The following is a 22,266-nucleotide window of genomic DNA, read 5'->3' on the forward strand; positions in this document are numbered from 1 at the left end:
AAACTGTTTACAGTACTACACAGGACCTTACTCTATGTTTGGTTCAGCTATTTTTATTAAGGTTTGTAATCCATAGTAATTATTAGACTTCCTTAGCACTGTCAAAATAATGAGGTATCATGCATTTAGATGGCAGAGAAAAAAAAAATTAGTAGTGCAATCAAAATACTTTGTATACAAAATAAGCATCTCTTTGTGCAAAATAGGCTTTCATTTGTCTAACTCGTATGTGTACTGGGTGACTGTATTACAGCTGCATCGTCTGAGTGTATGTGTTGAGTCCCATGGCTCCTACAGACAGATGGAGCCCCAGAAATCACCCATAGTCCTCTTAAAGAAACAGGACTATCCCCACATACCAGCATTTCAGCTGGCTGGTATGAGTAGTAACTATGTCATACAGGTACATGTATATTGTGAAGTCATTTGGTTGTTATATATCGTTGACCCGCTGTCCACGTTTTACCAACACCTTAAAATTTATGAGTATCACATGTCCAGTTAATTGAACATTTAATGCACTTATTGTTATATTAGATTTAGCCATAAAATATCACCCCCCCAAAAAAAATAATAATAATAATGATAATAATAATAGATAATGAAACAAACTGAAATGAAATAAAATGAAATGAAATGAAAAAAATAAAATAAAAAATGAAAAATGAATAGATGATAAAAAATGAAAAAATAACAATTTTCAAAGAAATGTTAATTTTTTAATAATAATTGTTAGTGATTTAAGTTTTGTTTAAAAAAACTTGTTTTTTTAAAATAAGACAAAGCAAATCGGAATTACCAAAACTTTGGACAATGGGCTTCACTCATTAATTTTTAGGTGCTGTACCACTAAAAAAAGGTGTATTTTATAGGTATGTGGCTTTTTATTTGCTTATTCAAGATACATTATATACACAAAAAATCCTTGATGTGCATATATACTTTGCCCTATATTTGCTACAAAAATGAGGGGGTGGGTGAAAAATCAAATAAACATGACTCTGTCATGCCAGCATGCTGGAATCTGTACAGTTTGATCATTTCATCTGTTCCAGAACATGGAAATCTGTGATTTTGTAATGTTAAAAAACAAAAGTATCCTGTTTCCAATATCCTAATATTTGAACATGCTGACCGTAAAGAAAAATCATCATTACCCCAAAAATACTGTCATGACTTGGGCCTACTCTCCTTTCATTAAAGAAGAATCCAGCCTTTGGTCATAAAATGTTATGTTCAAAAGGAGAGATTTAAATAAAACAGATTGGTGAAAGTTTGAAAGAAATAGGACAAGAAATAAGAAAGTAATGGCTGCTTTAAAATTGAGATCTCTAAGACTATGTAGATTTCATATTGGCAACTTGGTAAGTAAATTATGACAATGGGCAAGGACAACTTTCCCATAGGCCATGTACTTAATTATCGGGGATTTGTGGTTTTGTCCTAAGTACCCATTCCCCTGGGGCAGTAATCTAAATATAATCCCCATATTGTTATATGTTCTCATGAAAGAAAAATGTTATTTGAAGTAAAATGTTTGAAAAAATGGTAATTTTAGCCATTTTATGTATTAGAGTACATGGAAGAGAAGTCCTTGCCTTACATCACTATGACATCACATGTGCCATCACATATGCGGCCATTGGTATAGTAATTACCCATTTTTACAACTTTTAAAAAATTTTAACTTTCTTATTGTTTGTCCGATATTGTTCAAATTTTCACCTATCAACTTGTCTGATTTTTCCCTTTCCCCTAAAAACAAGTTTTTAGAGGTGCATTTGGGTTGGATTCCCCTTTAAAGACAGTTTGTAATATTGCAATGCCTGGACCCTGCTTTTGAAACTCCATTGAATAAATGGAATAACATGGGTTTTTTAACATTATATTTGAAAAAAATTGCAATGTCATATTTGGAAATCCTATTTGTTTTTAAAAATTGATTTCACTTGAGTTTTTTTTTTTATTCTTTGCAAACATTGCTCTTTTCTAGTGGGCATAAGGTGTTTACTAACCTATCATAAAAAGTATCTCTATCAACCTATATCTGAATTATAATGAGGAAAAAATTGGTGCTTTTAGAAAATTATGATTCAGCCATTTAAAGACACTAAGAAAACTCAACATCTTTAAATATGTATTAATCCATTAAGAATAAATTGATTTACATATTTTCTCGCAGAGCAAATATGAGTTGACATGGACTGCTTTGAGATGCATTTTCTGTCCAGGTTGAAAGGGACTTCATTGTGTGTTAATATGATCCTCATGAGCATGGTGGCAAGGGCTTACTTTTTAAGAGGTTATTTTTACATGACAAAAGTAGTAGCTCCCATGTACAATTGAACAGGCATAAGCAGTTATGATAAATACAATATTTAACAAAATATTAAAAGTCAAAGAAATGATGAATGAAAGTGCCAAAGTTATTTATTGAAAAATGAACATAAATCCAGGGGGTGAGGGAGCCCACTCTACCATTCAGCTGTAGAAAAATGCAACCACAGGTTCTTGAACAATCAATAGATGCAAAGTGATACATTTATTTCCATGCACTTCCTGTATACACTTTACTTGTAATCAAGCAAAATGCTGTAAAGTATGTCCCTAACCAAGAATCTATTAAACATTGCATTAAAATCTAGACCAATTGGGAGAGATATTTATTACTAAAAACATAAACCCCTTGTTTGGGCTTCAGTATTTTTTTTTTTTTTTTTAAACATTTTTCTGCCTGAGTGTGTGTATACCAATATAATGCCCCCCTGGTTTTAATCTTGTTTACACATTGCACATGAGTTTTGTCTTTATTTTCAGTTGATTAAATCAACAAGAAAATGACATCTAGTACATGTTATTAGCAAGTGGTCAAGTGGTCCTGTATGAAAAGATTGTGAATAATGTTGCAATTTGAATGTGCATGTGTTTCTCCTGTTTTTATGTAAGAACAAACACGCACTGTTAGTGTCCACTACATGTATTTAATTTGAAATGAATGCCGAAACAAGCAGTTCAAATTCTTGTTGATGTACATGTACATTTATTTATTTAATTTTCTTTGAAATACTATAAAATGTTATTTAACAAATAGGAAAGAAGTAGAGACCCCCCTCCCCCCCAAAAAAAAGAAGATATACCGTGTAATATAGCCTGAAGCTCTAGTAAACTAGATGCAATATTGTGAAATATCTTGCATCTTCAGACATTCTAATGTTCCAAAATGGTAGTAACCGTAATATCTTTTCATCTGTTAATTCTTTGAGAAATTGGAAATGTATTGAATAATAATTATCACCTTCTCACAGTAATGTTTATGTGTTTAGGGTTAGCCCCCATCAATCCTGTTTCCATTCTCAAATGAAAGAACTTCAGATTGATCAATTTAAAATTTGAATCATTATAGGAGTGATGATGATCAGTTTGGGGTGTATAGGTCAAAGGTCACAAAGGTTTAATTAGTTTTACTGTTTGCTTATCCACACCACAACAGTTTTAGGATAGATGAATTAATGTTGGAATAAATGGGGATTAATTGGAACACTGTTCCCTAGGGGAATTACCAAGACTATTTATAGGGCTTAATTTAAAAGTCAAGTCCACAACAGAAAAATGTTGATTTGAATAAACAGAGTAAAATCAAACTAGCATAATGCTAAAATTTTATCAAAATCGGATGTAAAATAAGAAAGTTATGACATTTTAAAGTTATGCTTATTTTTCACAAAACATTTATATGCACAACTCAGTGGCATGCAAATGAGACAGTCGATGATGTCCCTCACTCACTATTTCTCTTGTTATACGCCCGTCCTACGGGAGGTATTATGGTATCACGCTCAGTGTCCGTCCGTCTGTTAACTTTTCCTTGTGAATGCGATAACTTGAGTTTAGCTTAAAATAAGCTCATTTAATTTGATGTGTAGGCTATGATACTGGTACTGATCCAGTGAAGCCGATTGATATTGAGGTCCAAAGTCAAGGTCACAGTGATATGTTTTCATCTTACCCTTCTGCAGTCCTTGTAGATGCGATAACTTTAGTTTAACTTAACCAAGGCTCATATAATTTAGTGTGTATGATACCAGCATGGATGATGATGAAAGATGAAGGTGAAAATGAAAATTTTATTGTTAGAAATAGACATGAAATTAAATACTCCGAAAATTTGCATTGCCCAATTGATCATGGGCTTGGCAGCCACTGTGCAGCGCCAGATCGACGAGGCTCTATCCCTTTAACCGTTGAACGCCAAACAGTTTAGCAGCAACTCCCATCTTTTTACGTCTTTTTGGTCTGACACGGCCAGGGTTTGAACCCCCTACCTCCTGGTTGCTCCCAGGAAGCCTATTGATTTTGAGGTCAAAGGTCAAGGTCACAGTGACATGTTTTCATTGTACCCTTCTGCAGTCCTTGTAAGCGCGATAACTTCAGTTTAATTTAACCTAGGCTCTTATAATTTGGTGTGTATGATACCAGCATGGATTCCAGGAAGCCTATCTATTTTGAGGTCAAATGGTCAAAGGTCAAGGTCACACTGACATGTTTTCATCTCACCCTTCTGCAGTCCTTGTATATGCGAAAACTTCAGTTTAACTTTAATAACCTAGGCTCATATAATTTGGTATGTATGATACTAGCATTGGTAGCATAGATCCCAGGAATTCTATTGGTTTTAGGTCAGAAGGTCATAGGTAAAGTGGCCACCTTCCACGTTTCTTGCTTGACCAATAACTCCATTTTCCACGTTACAGGTACAGACGGGGGTATTATGTGCTTGCCTTAGCAACACTCTTGTTTATTCAAATCAACTTTTTGTTGGGGTGGACTTGTCCTTTAATATGAAATTTATACACATTTGTGCAATACTTGTATTAATATAGACCTTTCATCTTTTATATGAAAATGCAGTGGACTGTACTCTTAGTAACTCTAAAGTGTATGGTTTCCATATCAAATGGGAGGTTGATTTCTCTTCATGCTATAAGGTCCTGTATTTTTATGTTCATATTTGCTGCAGGATGAGAAAATCATGTCCTAATGGTGAAAAACATTTATAAATTAAAAGAAATGTGTATGAAGCTGCTTGAATATTGGCTTAAGATTCAGTCAAATTATTTCAGCTACATTTATGCAAACTCTCATGGTGCAGTATTTTTTTTTTGTTAATCCACATGTACATTCTCATTTCATCGTCTATGTTATCAATCATGTCTTACCCCCTTTTTTGTGCTTTGTCATCCCATTGTACTGAGCTGGGGGAAAAAAATATTGGCTGTGGTTTCTGCATGGATGTTACCTCTGGATATTTTGTAATACATTACAAAATTATTCTATAAAGCTTTTTTCTGTTAACACTATTGTGTCAAGTATTGAAGCAAAAAAAAGCAATGAATTTCTATTATTTAATTCAAAACTAGACTTGAACTTGTCTCTATTGAATTTTCTTCTCTCGGTAATAACTGTTCAGCTTGAATGTACATGTATGTGTAGTTAAACTGTAATGGCAGCTTAGTTTAAATCCATATTTAAAGGGTAAAACATATAGATAATTTTCATGAATAAGTATCACCACTTGTTTATATTATAATTTCCATTGCATGTGATGAGTCATCACACATAAAAACACCATGGTAAATGCATTTCTTTAATGATTTCTGAGAGAGATGAAGACCATTGTTGTTTGTATGCCATATTAGGTTTCTCATTTACTGTTAGAGGTGAACTTGGGTTCATTTGTAAATCTGTCATATGCTTTTCTCTTATTAATGGAGTTTGAAGAGTATGTCCCTTTAATATTCCTGTTAAGGTATTTAATACTAATTTGTGTTGTGCAATAAACTGGTCAAGGGGTTGCCAAAACTTGCAGTGAATCCATTAGCTGTATCGGAAGTAGTGCAAATGGCTTGTTTTGGCTTGTTATTCAAATGTCCTTATTGAGATGAAAAATTATTGAACACCTTTGTAATATATTGATGTTTACAGGAAGAAGCAAGAACCAGTGAGATGGGTGATGATGCAGCAATAGAAGAGGAGAATAGTGGAGGACAAGTAGAAGAAAGTGGGTATATCATAGATGATCCAAATGATCCATGTGAAATCCTCTTCAGTGCTGTGATGGGTCATAGAGATGTCACAGGGCGTATCGTTAGTTTGATGTTCCGCAAGTTACCAAGACAACAAGAATTTCCTGCCTATTATGAGATCATTGATAATCCTATTGATCTCTGTGATATTGCTATCAAGATTAAGGTAAGGCCAATGATAATTATACTAATCAAACAAATACAGTAAAAACCTGCCAAATATATTTTTTTCCAAGTAAGGTGTTGATCATAGTTTAGTGTGATTAAATCATGAAATATTAATTTTTAAAAATTATACCCCATATTTTCTTAACGAAGAAATATGTTTCACTTTCACCTGAAATAATACAACTGTTACGTTAAAAATTAGGATATTTTGTTTTCCACTGACAATCACTGGTATGATATAAATCCTGACTCTATATTCTTAATTGTTAAGGATGATAGTAAATGGTGCAGTTGAGATTAGCTTACATGTTATCTTTAGACTACAGTTGATGTGAAGATTAGGGTTGGTATGATTGTAGAGCTTTTAGCACCAAAATGTGTCTCGTGTAACCTGCTACACCTATGCCTTCCTCTGCAGAACAAGAAATATGACCGTCTTGCCGATTTAGACAAGGATCTTTCTCTGATGGTGAAGAATGCCAAACAGTTCAATGAACCTGGCTCTCAGATCTACAAAGATGCTGTCACACTCAGGAAAGTCATGACTTCTAAGAAATCAGAGTTAGAGAGACAGAGTAGAGAAGGGATTAATCAAAAACAGAGGTAAGAATCCTTTATAATCATCACTGATCATGACTGCTCTATAATTATATGAAATTCATTTCTGCAACAATATTTATGTAACATACATGTATGCAGTCAGTTTGTGAGATAATTCTTTCCGTGATTAAAAATTTCATATAGAGCTGTTGATTGACTTTGGAATTTCTTTATTCCCTTTTTTACACTTTGTTTTTCTGGTTTTGCTTTGTTTTCATTTTCTTGTCCTCTAGACGACCATCGGCCCATGGTCAATCTGCCATTACTGAAGCTCTAAATCTTGCTGGTTACTCTGGAGTAGACAACAAACATCCAGGCCTTAGTTTAGCCCCTCCCCTTCCTCCTCCAGCCCATCCCCTCTCTGTCTCTACGGCCACCTCAGTTGTTAAAAGCTCTGATGTCCCTTCATCCACCGATGGTGATGATAATGACGATGATGATGAGGGTTTCTCAGCAGACAGTCTGGACCCTCGCCATGTGCTCTTTAATTTTGTGCTGAATTTCCGCAACAATCTAGGACAGCTGCTTTCTGAGCCTTTCATGAGATTACCAAACAGTCGGATCTATCCAGACTACTACAGAGAGATAAAGAAACCCATTGCACTCACTAAAATCAGATCAAAACTCAAGGTAAGACTGTCATAACACATATGATGTATGCTAAAAAAAAAATGTCTGAGTACATTGCTGCAATTAATTAACATTTTCTCCTCTGACAATCTTTGATTTGTCTAGAAATAGGGTACTTTTTGGGGTGTGAAAGGATATTTTATATCAAAATTCTAGAAATGAGAGGATAAGAATTATGGTTGATGTTGGCTTTTGGTTGTATATTTTTCCTAGAGTTTCTATAGAGGCAATAGATACTTGAGAAAATATCAAACAATCCATTTTTTGCATTTTTCTGAAAACCTGATATATTTCATGGATTGAAATTTCATTGAGCTTGGTAGCATTTAATATATCAGATGATATTTAGCCTTACATTTCAAAACACAATGGCCTGTATTCTGATAGCAGGTTTAAAGTATGGGAAGCCAAAAGTATCAAAATTTTTGTTTTTTCTTGATGGTGAAGACAATCATCTATTTATACCTCCTAGACAATTATGAATGATTTGAGAGCCAAATGAAGCTGAAGTATGATATCTCTACTGTAAGAGATTTATGTAACAATTGGCTATCCATACCTAAACAACAACTTTAAACCTGAGTTTAAGTTAAACCTGCTATCAGAGTACGGGCCATTGATACTTTCTTATAATTTATGGTAAAGTGTGAATAATCTTTGTTATGATTTTGACAAGTCCTATGACTCAAAGTCATCTAAACTGGTAACATAGTTTCATTTCATCCTCTTTTAATCTATTTTCTTCAAGAACAACAAATACAAGGGTCTAGACGACTTAGTAACTGACATGGAACTGATGTTTCAGAATGCCTACCATTACAACATGCCCTCCTCCCAGCTGTACAAAGATGCAGAGAAGTTACATAAAGCCATGCAGCATAAGAAGAGAGAGGTTGAAAAGGGAGACGGTATGAAAGCATCACCTCTACCACTACCTCAAGAAGAAGAGGTCCCGTCAACATCACCTATCTTGAAGGTATTCATTGCTGCATCATAAAGCATTGGTTAGGAGTTAGGACTTATTGAGGAAAAATAATTTCTGAATGTGTTATGAATCTGTATCATGAAAATCAAGTAATTATGAGATAGGTACAGACAATTAGCAAGTCTATCTGTTTACGTTGTAGAGGATTAGAGTACATCATCACTTATTGTCTCGCCCACCAGAGGTGAAGGCGAGACTTAGGAATCCAAATGTCGTCCGTCGTCCGTCCGTCACAAACCTGTAATGACACCTAACTCCACAACTGTAAGTCGCTTTTCAACCAAACTTGGATGGTAGATGGACTTTGGGGACCTGCATGTTATGCTGCAGTCTGAGGTCATATGGTAAGGTCAAAGGTCATTTTCAGGTCAACGTTAAAGTTTACATGCAAGACTCTTATGACACCTAACTCCGCAACCGTATGTCTCTTTTCAACCAAACTTGGATGGTAGATGGACTTGGGGGACCTGCATGTTATGCTGCAGTCGGAGGTCACATGGTAAGGTCAAAGGTCATTTTCAGGTCAACGTTAAAGTTTACATGCAAGACTCTTAACTCCGCAACCGTAAGTCGCTTTTCAACCAAACTTGGATGGTAGATGGACTTGGGGGACCTGCATGTTTTATGCTGCAGTCTGAGGTCATATGGTAAGGTCAAAGGTCATTTTCAGGTCAACATTAAAGGAGAATGACACCATTGGAACAAGATAGCTTGTGTGAAAACAGAAAAATCAAAGAAACAGATCAACGAAAGTTTGAGAAAAATCGGACAAATAATGAGAAAGTTATGAGCATTTGAATATTGCGATCACTAATGCTATGGAGATAGCAAATTGGCAATGCGACAAAGATGTGTGATGTCACTTGTGAACAACTCTCCCCATTACTTAAGTATATATTTCACTAGAATTGCCTCTTTTATCACATCTATCCATAAATCATGTGTTCTGTCTACATGAGGTCATGTAATACATATTTTTTAAGAATACATCATGGATAAAGAGTTTGTATCATCATAAGAAAATGCAAAAAGAGACATTTTGTGGGTATTTTATAGTCCACCAAAGGGAAAGTTGTTCATCAGTGACATCACACATCCTTGTCGCATTGCCAATGTGAGGATCTCCATAGCATTAGTGATTGCAATATTCAAATGCTCATAACTTTCTCACTATTTGTCCGATTTTTCTCAAACTTTCTTTATTCTTATTCTTTGATTTTTCTGTTTCTACACAAGCCTATTTGTTCCAAAGGTTTCATTCCCCTTTAAAGTTTACATGCAAGACTCTCTTATGACACCTAACTCCGCAACTGTATGTCGCTTTTCAACCAAACTTGGATGGTAGATGGACTTGGGGGACGTGCATGTTATGCTGCAGTCGGAGGTCACATGGTAAGGTCAAAGGTCATTTTCAGGTCAATGTTAAAGTTTACATGCAAGACTTTAACTCCGCAACCTTAAGTCGCTTTCCAACCAAACTTGGATGGTAGATGTACTTAGGCGACCTGCATGTTATGCTGCAGTCGGAGGTCACATGGTAAGGTCAAAGGTCATTTTCAGGTCAACATTAAAGTTTACGTGCAAGGCTCTTATGACAAGTGTTATTCCATCCCAGTCATTTCACAATGAAGTTTCGATATAATCCTCTTGCGTGCCCTCACAAATCATGATATTTCTGGTTATTTTCATAAGTGGGCGAGACACAAAATTGCTTTTGCCTTGTTAAAAACATGTGCATTAATTGTATGCTGATTAAGACCACACCTGTAAATGCATAGATAACATGTTTTTTAATGGCTGATGAATAGTTGTTTGTTGTCATTTTTAAAGGTAAACAAAAGAGATGTGTCTGAATTGTTTATAGATGTAGATCTGAAATCAAATAGAAATAATGATACTTAACATTCTATGTCTAGAATGCCAGGTTGCTTCATTTCAAGACTTAATTTAGATTTGTGAAGTGTGTTTAAATGCATACATGTATATAAAATGTTACAGAGGAATCTGCTTTGAGAACATATGAGAGTTTTTTGAGGCATGAACAAGGCATTACATTATATTTGCAGAAGGAACATGAAAGTGAAGATGAAGGGAGTGAAAAGGGTGGAAGAAGACGAAGAAGTGGAGTACCACTCTGGAAGACTAGACGTTCTGATGTGGACTCGACTCAGAAACCCAAGATGATGGCTCTGTATCAAACCCTAGTACTATACAAGGTAAAGTGTCTGTGAGAGCCAGTAGATCAGTACTAGTAACCCTTCGGCAACTTTCTGTGTTTACCAGTGTGCCACATTCCTTTATTCATATTGACAGTTAAGCACAATGGACACCAGGATCTGATGGTTAGACTCCTGTCATTGTTGAATATAAGCCTGCACCTTGCCTTGCATCACACAAAGTTGTGAATGCTTTTGTGAAGCTGCCCTGTAGTATAGGAACATCATTTTACTTTGTACTTGGTTGATTTCCTCAAATATTCTTGAATGTGGTTTAATTGGAGGTGAATAAATGAATAGCAAGTGAAGAGATCAAAACTGGATTGTATCTCTATTCAAAGATGATCTCGTTCTCTTAATTCTCTTGTAACATGTGAAAAGGGCTGTGTCATGAATGATATATGTTTATCTATACAGGAGGAATCAGGACGTAGTCCCATTGCCCTATTTATGGAGAAGCCTTCTAAGAAGGAGTATCCAGACTATTATCACATCATCACGGAACCAATTGACATGAAGACTATCGAAAGCAACATCAAAAATGACAAGGTAAGTACAATGGTAATGCAACTATACAAATTGTTTGCTTTGATCAAATTGTATTATTTTCTTATCTTAATCCCAAAATATGAAATAAATGTAAATCTTATTTCAAATTGAATAATGGAAGGAAAATATTCCAATATAAATCTGCAAACATGTTTATTGCATTGATGAAGTTACTCTTGTTCTTTCTTTTACAGTACCAAACTGAGGAAGCTTTGATGAAGGACTTTGCCTTGATGTTTGAAAATGCCCGTCATTACAACGAGGAAGGCTCTATGGTCTATGAGGATGCTAATCTATTGGAAGCACTTCTGAAAGACAAGTGTAATGAAATTGGTCTGTCTTCAGGGCCAGGTAAGGAGAGAAATTCACTGGCATGCAAACCAATGAATTCTACTCGTTACCTAGTGCTGCAATGAGAGTCCAGACTTTCTTTCACTATTTCTATCTTTTTCTCTCGCAAGAAAAGACATTCCAGTCTACTCTGGACTTAGGGTTGCCTCAGAACATTTTGAGTGCTTCTAGAATGTCAAGCAAAAACCCAAATAAATACTGGTTTTCCTTTTAAAAACTTTGCATGGGCATAGAAATTGTGTAAATACGTACATGTATGTCAAATACATAAGCCTCATGTCAAAAACAATTTTGTATCAAATTATAACCAAGTGTCCTTGGTATGATGTTCAGAGTCTTCATCCTTTTCATATCTTTCCCTACCTTTTACATGCCATAATGATAGTCTTGATATATGAAAATTATTTTTTTCTCTATTACTAAACAGTTGACGGTGGTCGTGGTACACCTAAATCAATTGGTCAGAAGAGGACTCCAGTCAAACGATCTCCCGCCAAGACATTGAGTCCTCTAGCTCAAAAACTGAATGAGCTTTTTAATGCTATCAAGAACTACACTGACCAACATGGAAGAGAGTTATCACCTCCATTTATTAGACTCCCATCTAAAAATGTAAGTATCTATGACTACAGCAGAAATATGACGTTGTAGCTTCTTGGCAGGGCACTCAACATTGTACAACTTAAAAAGAATTTATTTAGGTTTAGTGACTTGGAAGCTGTTTAAATTTTCTTTGCAGATTATGATTGAGTTTAGTATATTTTATTGTTCAATCTTTCCTTGTAATTTTTTTGTGGTAACGGTAAAAACTGGCTTAGTTCCAATTCTCAAAAGTATTTCTATGATGAATGATAAAGTCACATCTATCCAAAATTGTATTATCCCCACCCCTCCATTTCATATAAGGAATTAAAATTTTGGGAAGGGGGCTGTTCCAAAGATTTATTGTTGTATCATGTAGGACAGTAGAACCACTCTCTCTGTTGAGAGTATCTAAAGTTGTTGTTTTTTTCATGTTAATATTGGAAAGTGAATGATATAATAAATTCCATAGCATATGTACCATCAAACCTGAGGGACCAGATGAAAAGGTGTACTCTTGAATTACAAAATGTTGATTATTTCATGGATTTGCTCGTATATAATTTCACAATTTATCTTGTGCAATCATTAATTAAATAGATACATATTGTACTATTATTCTTTACCGAGACAAGAGCATTAATACATTAATTAAAGTGTCCTGTTTACTGCCATAGGAATATCCAGAATACTATCAGGTGATCAAGCGGCCTATGGACATGCAACGTATTCAACAGAAGATAATATCTAGAGGGTATGAGCAACTAGAAGATATGGTCAATGATTTCCTTCTTATGTTTGACAATGCATGCAAGTTCAATGAACCAGACTCACTCATATACAAGGTATGTACTCATCAGCCTAACATTGTCTCTCTGCATTCTTTCTTTTTCTAACTGAGCTCAAGTGCATTCATTTTTGTCTCACCTGCGAAGCAAAGTCAATTCAATTCAATTTCAATTTCAATTTCAATTTATTTTCTCATAAAAATCCATACAAAAACACAACATATACAAAGCATCGTATTAACAAAATAGAAAAACAACAACAAATAGAAATAAACATTGGATTGATGATGAGAGGGACAGCAAGAAAGGAACGAGCCTTGTGATTAGCTGACCCTATAACATAATAATCAAAGACTTTAATAACAAAGAAAAAAAATCACTAAACTACAACATAAAAAGGGGGGGGGGGTTGCCTAATATGCCTAAATTAAATTTATACAAACAAACTTTATGAATAACTATTTAAAATAATTTGCCTTGATTTTGACTTAAAAACATTTAATGAAACTGATTGCCTGATATCTACAGAAACAGAATTCCATAGTTGTGGTCCTTGAAATAAAATTGAGTTTTTAAAAGATGAGAGTCTTGGCTTAGGTAGATGAAAATCCTTTGCATTTCTTGTGTTGTATCCATGGAAATCACTATTAAACTTAAAAAATGTTTTGATATAATCTGGCAAGAGGTTATTGTTACATAAATACATAAATATAAGAATTTGAAATGCATGAATATCACAAAATTTTAATACATTCAATTCGACAAATAGAGGATTCGTATGGGCAAGATAAGGAGCATGAGACATAATTCTTATTGCACGTTTTTGTAAAATATATAATCTATAAATGTGAATGCTACTTGCACTTCCCCAGGCTAGAATACCATAGTTGAGACTATAGGCGCCGCTTTTCCGACGGCGGCGGCGGCGTCAACATCAAATCTTAACCTGAGGTTAAGTTTTTGAAATGATGTCATAACTTATAAAGTATATGGACCTAGTTAATAAAACTTGGCCATAAGGTTAATCAAGTATTACTGAACATCCTATTAGAGTTTCATGTCACATGACCAAGGTCAAAGGTCATTTAGGGTCAATGAACTTAGACCATGTTGGAGGAATCAACATCGAAATCTTAACCTGAGGTTAAGTTTTTGAAATGTCATCATAACTTAGAAAATATATGGAGCTAGTTCATGAAACTTGGACATAAGGTTAATCACGTATCACTGAACATCCTGCATGAGTTTCATGTCACATGACCAAGGTCAAAGGTCATTTAGGGTCAATGAACTTTGGCCGAATTGGGGATATCTGTTGAATTCCCATTATAACTTTGAAAGTTTATGGATCTGATTCATGAAACTTGGACATAATAGTAATCAAGCATCACTGAAAATTTTGTGCAAGTTTCAGGTCTCATGATTAAGGTCAAAGGTCATTTAGGGTCAATGAACTTTGGCCGAATTGGGGGTATCTGTTGAATTACCATCATAACTTTGAAAGTTTATTGGTCTAGTTCATTAAACTTGGACATTATAGTAATCAAGTATCACTGAACATCCTGTGCGCGTTTCAGGTCACATGACCAAGGTCAAAGGTCAATGAACTTTGGCCGAATTGGGTGTATCTGTTGAATTACCATCATAACTTTGAAAGTTTATGGATCTGATTCATGAAACTTGTACATAAGAGTAATCAAGTATCACTGAACATCCTGTTCGAGTTTCAGGTCACATGATCAAGGTCAAAGGTCATGTAAGGTCAATGAACTTTGGCCATGTTGGGGTTTTTCGTTGAATAACCATCATATCTCTGTAAGTTTATTGGTCTAGTTCATAAAAAGTGGACATAAGAGTAACCATGTATCACTGAACATCTTGTGCGAGTTAGAGTAGTATTCAAAGTCAGCACTGCTGCTATATTGAACTGCGTGATGCAGGTGAGACGGCCAGAGGCATTCCACTTGTTGTTTTAAGTACTTTATAGTCGACTGCTCATGTGATTTTAGAGCTGTTGTTGCAATGCAGTAAGATGAGGTTTTTTTTCTCCAATTTAAGTCTGTTTTCTCTAAAATACTACTAGTATCCTAGATTTAAAATGTGTGACTATTCTCTAAATTTAGAACGAACTGAAACATATGCATTGACATAAACTTTAGTCCCTTAAGACGTCCCCTCCCCCATGATTACCAGTTTGTCCCCGTCTTTATCATTTGGTTTTGTACATTAAACAGTTTAATTTATATTCACCACATTATTCTGACTAGTGGGTACAAAAAAAAACTAGGATGGAGTCCAAGCACTAACTGGGTAGTTAAAACATTCACTGAGTGTACCTTCATTGCTTTCTACAGGATGCCTTGACCCTTCAGCGTATCCTCCTCCAAACCAAGACAGAACTGATGGGAGATGAGACCTCTGGAGTCCCTGATATACAGGGATTAGTCAGAGAGATTCTTACCAGTCTCTTTGTATCAGTAGCCAATCATCAGGATGAGGAAGGGCGTTGCTATAGCGACTCATTAGCTGAGATACCAGTTGATAAGGATGTCACTGTGGATGATCCAAACCTACAAAAGTAAACAGGGTTCAGTTGTTTCTAATCGGGATTGATGTTTAGGATAAAATGTTTACTTTGTTTTCTTTTAGAATGCTACTTTGATGTGATCAACTATATAGTGAAGTGTTGACTGACAATGTTGCATCATATTCATTTCAAGTAATGATCCAAAGCTTACAATATACTGTAAGAATAATTGTTTAAAAAATGTAAAATATTAATATATATCTAAAAGTTACAATTGACAATTATAAATACATGTGTGTGATGGTAAAATTTAAATTTGAGCAGATGCCTTCTCAAATGTATCTCAAAAAATCAGACAGCTTGATCAGAAGCACACATGTGAGACTTTCATTCAATTTTGTGTAGCATTTGATTGAAACTCTTTATAACTGACCTGAGGTTTAACTAGATGTAATATAATTTCCATTAAAGTATGGATAAACCACATTTCAAGTTTGATATGCCTAGATTTCATTGTCTTGCAGGAAACCTCTTGATCTCGATACTATTCGTCGTTACCTTGATCGTGGTTGCTATCGACGACTGGATTGCTTCCAAGATCACATTTTCTTTGTTCTTGAAAGGGCTAGACAACTCAGCAGAACTGACTCACAGGTAAAATTCATCTCATCCTTTGTAGTACACTTCAGGCACAGAAGGTACACCCTTATTGCGATGACACTCCTTTGTGTTAAACCTGACAGATTGGTTGACATAAGTGTATTTAACACTATACATTAACCACAGTGTTTCTCTTTTAAAGTGATTAAAAACCTACTGGACAATTATTTTTCTAGGATCACTTATAGTTCAACTGATGGATTTGTATTCTTTCCTGTGCTTGGAATTCATTGTACAATTAAATATTTCTTTAATATTTGATTCTCTCTTTTATGTTTTACTAGTATATAGGAAAAAGGTATTGACTCACAATGAGAGGTAGGCCTCTCAAAATGATAAACATCATCGACGTGTGTATTCTGAAACACACAAATTGGGTAGTTAAATCTAGTGTATAAATTAGCAGTAATTTACGCACAATCATAAAACCGTGCATGGATTGACTCTTTGGAGATTACTGTCATTTTTTAGTACATGTATAATTAGTATTCTTGCTGTTGTTATATTTTTGTATATTATGTGAATAAATATGAACAATTTGATTTTATAGATTCTGGAATAGTTGATACATCTCGTCTTTGTATTTTTAAAAAAAAATATTTCAAGGTATATGAAGACTCAATAGAGCTGCAGCGTTTCTTCATCCAAATTCGAGATGAAATTTGTAAGAATGGAGAAATTCTTCTGTCTCCTGCTCTTAGTTACACCCATCGTCATCTACAGAATGCATTGGATATACAGAAGAAAGAAAAGATACCAAAGGAGGTGAGGACTAGTATCATGTCTGTGATCCTTGAGAAATGAGAAAATAATACTTTTGAGATGGTATGGTAATAGATTATCAGATAAAATTAGAACATGCAGGACAGTTTTCTGTGTGAATAATCAACTTTGGAAAAAAACAATACTGTAGCAATTTTCAAGGTAGATGATATTAGGCTGATGGTAATTGTCATAATTGTAATATTCAATTTGTCTCTTTGTCTTGTGTACTCAATGCCGGTAGACAGTATGAATTCATATTCGTATTATGGTAAAGAGGATGGAAGAATCATTAAAGTAAACTAGGAATAAGGGAGTTAACTGACGATTATATTTGAAGTGTAATTAGATCATGAAGCTAATTTATTTTCTTATGTTATTTTAGATGAAAGAGGATAGTGAGAAGAAAGAAGATGAGGAATCGAAGAAGGACTCAAGTATGGAAGAACATCAGGAAGTCAAACCAGGAGATAAACAAGATAATGTATAAAATGATTTTATTTATTATATGAATTGTTGATTTTAAAGGCCAAATAAATATTACAAATGAATTTATATGTAAGTGTGTAATCAAAAACATGATGCTTAGGCATTCAAGGCTACATATTTCCATACTGTCTTTAGGAATACCATTAACAGTATCCTTTTTTTCTGCCTACTTTCTTTGTGGCTATTAAACACAAACATTACACTTGAAATGTTGATCAATATCTTGTCCTTAATTTCTGGAGGTGAGCTAACATGCATAGTTTGGAGTTAAACTTGTCTTTGGTACATTAAATACATTTGTTCCTGTCTTTTCAACATTTCTAATGTTTCCTATATGAACTACTTTGACATCTTTGCTTTTTTTTCATGATTGTTAGGAGAATGATGATGGCCTGGTTGTGAATGGAGTCACATACAGAGTTGGTGATTTTGTCTATGTTGAACCCAGGTGAGTCAATATATATTCTATTTGTGATTTGTTTTCATATATTTTTCTTTTCATTCACATTGACTGGTTGCTCAAGGATTTGTTCAATATGGTGCAGATAATTATCACAACAAGGAAAACATATACTTTCAACTGGCTCTATATTATTTGATGGTGTAAGATGAATAAGTGAAAATAAAATGTCTGTCATATTATCAGATGTCAAAAATATAATGTTGAAATAGAGAGATACTATAAAGATAAAAATCTTGAAATGTGAAATAATAATTGTCAGTTAGGCAATGTGAAGTTTGGTCATGCATTCCTATTGTAAAAATGTGTTTGCTATTTCAGTGAGAAACAACTAAAGAATCATATAGTATGTATTGAGAAGCTCTGGAGAGATGCTGATGGTGAGACATGGCTTCATGGAAACTGGTTCCTTAGACCAAATGAAACATTCCATCTTGCAACAAGGAAGTTTCTTGAAATGGTAAGACTGTGATTGCACCTTTTATTGTATAATCTTCTAATTGACAATATTTGATAGGTCAGTACCATTTGAACATAATTCATTCACATTATGAAGCTTATATATGAAATGTTTTTATTTTCTCAGAAAAAAGTGGTATATAATTCCAATAAATCATGACAAATACTTAATATTTTAACCATTGGTGAACCACTGACATCAAATTGACTATGAATTCGATCTAGATTTGATATTTAATGGATATGGTTTTCGTTGATTTATGGTATATATATATATATATTTTAATTTGATGGTGGTAATGATTTGATGATTGTGTCTTTTGAAGCAATAATGAAGTACTTTAACATAACAGTTTTTGAATGGGGTTACACCAACTACTTATGGAATGTTGGAGTTTGATTTAAAAAAAAAAGAAGATATGTGTGAAATTGTATGATTACACCACACTTGCAGGAAGTCTTCAAGAGTGATTACTACAACAAAGTCAAGATTTCCCAACATGTGCTTGGAAAATGCTATGTGATGTTTGTCCGGGATTATTTCAAGCATAAACCAGAAGGCTTTGAAGAAGAAGATGTGTTTGTTTGTGAGTCACGCTACTCAGCCAAGGCAAAGGCTTTCAAGAAAATCAAGGTAGTTATTCAGTGTATAGCTTAACTATAGAATTTATTAATATAAAATGACACTGTTCCTCATGTGTGTTTAATTCAACACCAATTTGTATAAATCCATAGCAAGAATCTGTCGGAATATTCAGGTATAGTTTGTTTCTTTCTTTCACTGATGATAAAATGACAGGATTACATAAAATATTGCAGTATATCAGGGTTTAATTCAACAAGAAAGATTGTCCTTAAATATAGTTTGTAAACTTAGTTGAATAAGATGTTTAAACCCCCTTCAGTTGATGATTATGATTCCAATCTGCTTAGCAATTTTGTTTATACTTATAGTGAAACAAGCAGGTGACTGACAGCTTTAATTAATGTCCCTCAAAGGAACTGTGATTCATATCTTATACTTCTTTCGTAATGATGCTCGTCCAGGGCCCATTTCACAAAACTTTCTATAATACTTAATTTGCAATAACAGTTAAAGGCTACTGAAATTGTTTAATCTGATTGGTTAATAGTTAATTGGTCATAGAAACTGTTCATTTGTTATTAAAACAAGTCTTTTTGAAAAGTACCTAGGCCTTTGATTGATGATGTTGGGGGTGATGACAGATGACAATGCCTGGTGATACAGTGATGCATGGTGATGCATTGTAATTACCAAATATGAAAGTATTGATAGCTATTCAAATAATATTGAAGTTCAATTCTACATTGTTAGCTGTGAAGCATTGATATTATCACTGACTTAGCAATTGTTTCAATGTAGATCTGGGCAGTACCTACAAGCTCAACTAAGATCATCAACCGTGATGAACCTTTGTCTAAAGTGAGAGTAGAATCAGTGTTTGCTGGATCACCACCAGATAAATCTCATGATGCGTTTGGTTCATCTATAAACTTACCAGCATTTGACAAGGAGAGAGAAGTAAGAAACTCTTTTGTTGCATTTGATTAGGTATCATGAACCAAGTTGATATTTGTATGATTTCATTTTTCACTAGTTTCATAACCTCACTGTATACATGTATACTTGTACTGGAGTGGCTATGATCATATTTGATTTCAGACCATCAGTCAAATCACTTTTTAGATTGTCATTGAATTCAAAATGAATTATTCTTTGGTCAAAATAAATAAGTCTGCATATGCAATTTTGGGAGTTCAAAATAAGTTTTGTCCAGTCATCAGATATATCAAGTCTTTAGTATAGTATATTTGATTAATATTTTGCATGTTTCTTGGATATACATGTCGATTGCCTTTATTGTTCATGCTTGCAGTATTTACATTGAATTACCGGCGTTCTGATGTTAGTATAATCTTGACTGTGATGTGTTTGTATACAGGATGTTCTACAGGAAGGAGCTGGTGATGGAGGTTTGGTATACTATGAACAGATCTGTTGGAATGGAGTATGGTATAAACTAGGTGATGCTGTCTATATCAAGACTATCAAAGGAAGACCACATATCTGCAGGATGGATAAAATATGGAAGATCGCAAGGTGTGTGTGCATCCCTTACATGGTCATTTGGTTCCTGGCTTTACCAAAATTTATTTCAATCCACTGAAATATTCCTTGTGGCAAAGAGCAATCCTTTCAAGAGAGAGGTCTTCAAATCTTGGTCAATTATTGATAAATACTTAACTAAGATCTATTAAGTTTTGACATAGTAAGCTTATTCAAACTGAATGTTGTGAAATGATGGAATCTAGACTGAAATTCCCCAAGTACACTAGGCATGGACACATGTATTATTATTGCTTAACCCTATCTAGGCCGGGGTATTTTTGGAGTTCCTATGGCCGGGGGGGGGGGGGCTCCCAGGCCCCCCTAAGATCTCGACCGCGCGATCTCGCCGAAAATTGGCACGCGGGTTGCCTGGAGCATAATCTACAAGATTGTATAGTAATTTATTTCATGCGAATCGCTATTAAGTGATTATGCTAATTTATGCGTAATTAGTATGCGAAATCATACTTTTCCCTTTAACTCCCTAAATAAAGCTCCAAATGTACTAATTTTTTGGTATAGAAACTCTTTGTGGTGTCCTTAGCAAGTACACATGAAAAAAATTGTGATATCAAATCATTTTCTTATGTATTATATTGTTTTTTGCAATTTCTTATGTATTTCTTTGTTTTTTTTAACCTTTTGTTTTTCATTGTTTTGTTGGGGCTCTTCTGTGATCATTAAAAGCATAAAATGAATACATTTAGACTAGAAAAACTAAAAATAATCATACATTTATGAATTTTGGTTGAAAACACAATTTGCATTGACTTTGTACATGAAATCACGTTTTTGAGCAATTTTCGGTCAGCATGCACTTACATAATGCTATGTAATTTCGGAACCATGTGCCCGGGTGACGCAAAAATGGTCTTAAAAGTTGCGCAAGACTGGAAAGTAAAAAGTCAGCGAGCGGCGCGGTCAAAAAATTTCGCACGACAAATATCACACGATTTGTTGAGGGGGGCCTCTGAGGGCCCCCCCCCAGCCTAGATAGGGTTAAACAGAATTTCATGTTCTTTTGCTTGTGAATACTTATTTTCTCTCAGCGTGACTTGCAAATATATTTAAATTATGAATACAAACACTTGGGTGGTCTTTTGTTCGATTGTATTCAAACTATTTTATTATTGTTGCCACTACTGGAAGCTACATTTAATTTGTATAACTATCAAAGTTTTGTCACATTTGATTTTTGATGTGTGGGTGTATGTGTCTTTACATATGCAGTAGTTTAACTTTCTCGTATACAATCAAGTAATAATCGAAGGCTGTGTTTCAGTTTTTTATTAAATTCTTGATTAATGAAGGAAAACTAAAAAAATAAGATGCCCTGTGAGAATAATTTGAATTCTTGATCATATCACATTCTTGATTTATCCTTACAATGACTTGTTCTATTTTCTTAGTGGTGAGACCTTCTTCTTTGGACCTGTATTCATCCATCCATCTGAGACTGTTCACCCTCCTACCAAGATGTTTTATCAGAATGAAGTATTCCTTAGCTGTGTGGAGGAGTCCTATGGTATGATTCATATCCTTGGAAAATGTTCCCTTATGCTCTTCAAGGATTACATCTCAGGTGAGTAATAACTTCACTTCTTAGTCCTTCCGATCCCCTTTGCAACTTTGCCAAAATAAATCACCTTATTTATTTTGAATAGAATTTGGTTTTCTTAGGCATCATTAATGTCCAACATTAAACCTATGAACATTGATTAATCACAAAATGTACAAAATAATAAGCCAGGAGAAGGAGAGAAGAGGAGAGTCAGAGGAAAAGGAAAGAGAGGGGAAGGGGGAATGTAAAGAGAATGAGGTTTACT

The 22,266-nt window shown here is 34.4% G+C and overlaps 1 protein-coding gene across 9 annotated transcripts in view; it reads left to right on the forward strand.

The window, feature by feature from the left end:
* LOC121410404 (protein polybromo-1-like) overlaps positions 1-22,266 on the forward strand; it is a 51,659-nt gene that overhangs the window by 11,735 nt on the left and 17,658 nt on the right. For 7 of the 9 annotated variants that reach the window (XM_041602465.1, XM_041602471.1, XM_041602473.1 and 4 more), the window contains exons 6-25: positions 254-403; positions 5,983-6,249; positions 6,670-6,854; positions 7,085-7,481; positions 8,230-8,457; positions 10,533-10,682; positions 11,100-11,231; positions 11,426-11,582; positions 12,010-12,194; positions 12,842-13,009; positions 15,307-15,530; positions 16,004-16,133; positions 16,746-16,904; positions 17,287-17,385; positions 17,768-17,838; positions 18,172-18,310; positions 18,764-18,943; positions 19,694-19,852; positions 20,274-20,431; positions 21,850-22,022. In XM_041602465.1, the coding sequence (XP_041458399.1) occupies positions 254-403; positions 5,983-6,249; positions 6,670-6,854; positions 7,085-7,481; positions 8,230-8,457; positions 10,533-10,682; positions 11,100-11,231; positions 11,426-11,582; positions 12,010-12,194; positions 12,842-13,009; positions 15,307-15,530; positions 16,004-16,133; positions 16,746-16,904; positions 17,287-17,385; positions 17,768-17,838; positions 18,172-18,310; positions 18,764-18,943; positions 19,694-19,852; positions 20,274-20,431; positions 21,850-22,022 (3,511 nt within the window). The remainder of the gene's footprint in view (positions 1-253; positions 404-5,982; positions 6,250-6,669; positions 6,855-7,084; positions 7,482-8,229; positions 8,458-10,532; positions 10,683-11,099; positions 11,232-11,425; positions 11,583-12,009; positions 12,195-12,841; positions 13,010-15,306; positions 15,531-16,003; positions 16,134-16,745; positions 16,905-17,286; positions 17,386-17,767; positions 17,839-18,171; positions 18,311-18,763; positions 18,944-19,693; positions 19,853-20,273; positions 20,432-21,849; positions 22,023-22,266) is intronic. The other 2 variants (XM_041602468.1, XM_041602472.1) reach the window with 2 other exon arrangements.

The sequence above is a fragment of the Lytechinus variegatus genome, chromosome 3, assembly GCF_018143015.1.
Source record: "Lytechinus variegatus isolate NC3 chromosome 3, Lvar_3.0, whole genome shotgun sequence".
NCBI lineage: Eukaryota > Metazoa > Echinodermata > Echinoidea > Temnopleuroida > Toxopneustidae > Lytechinus > Lytechinus variegatus.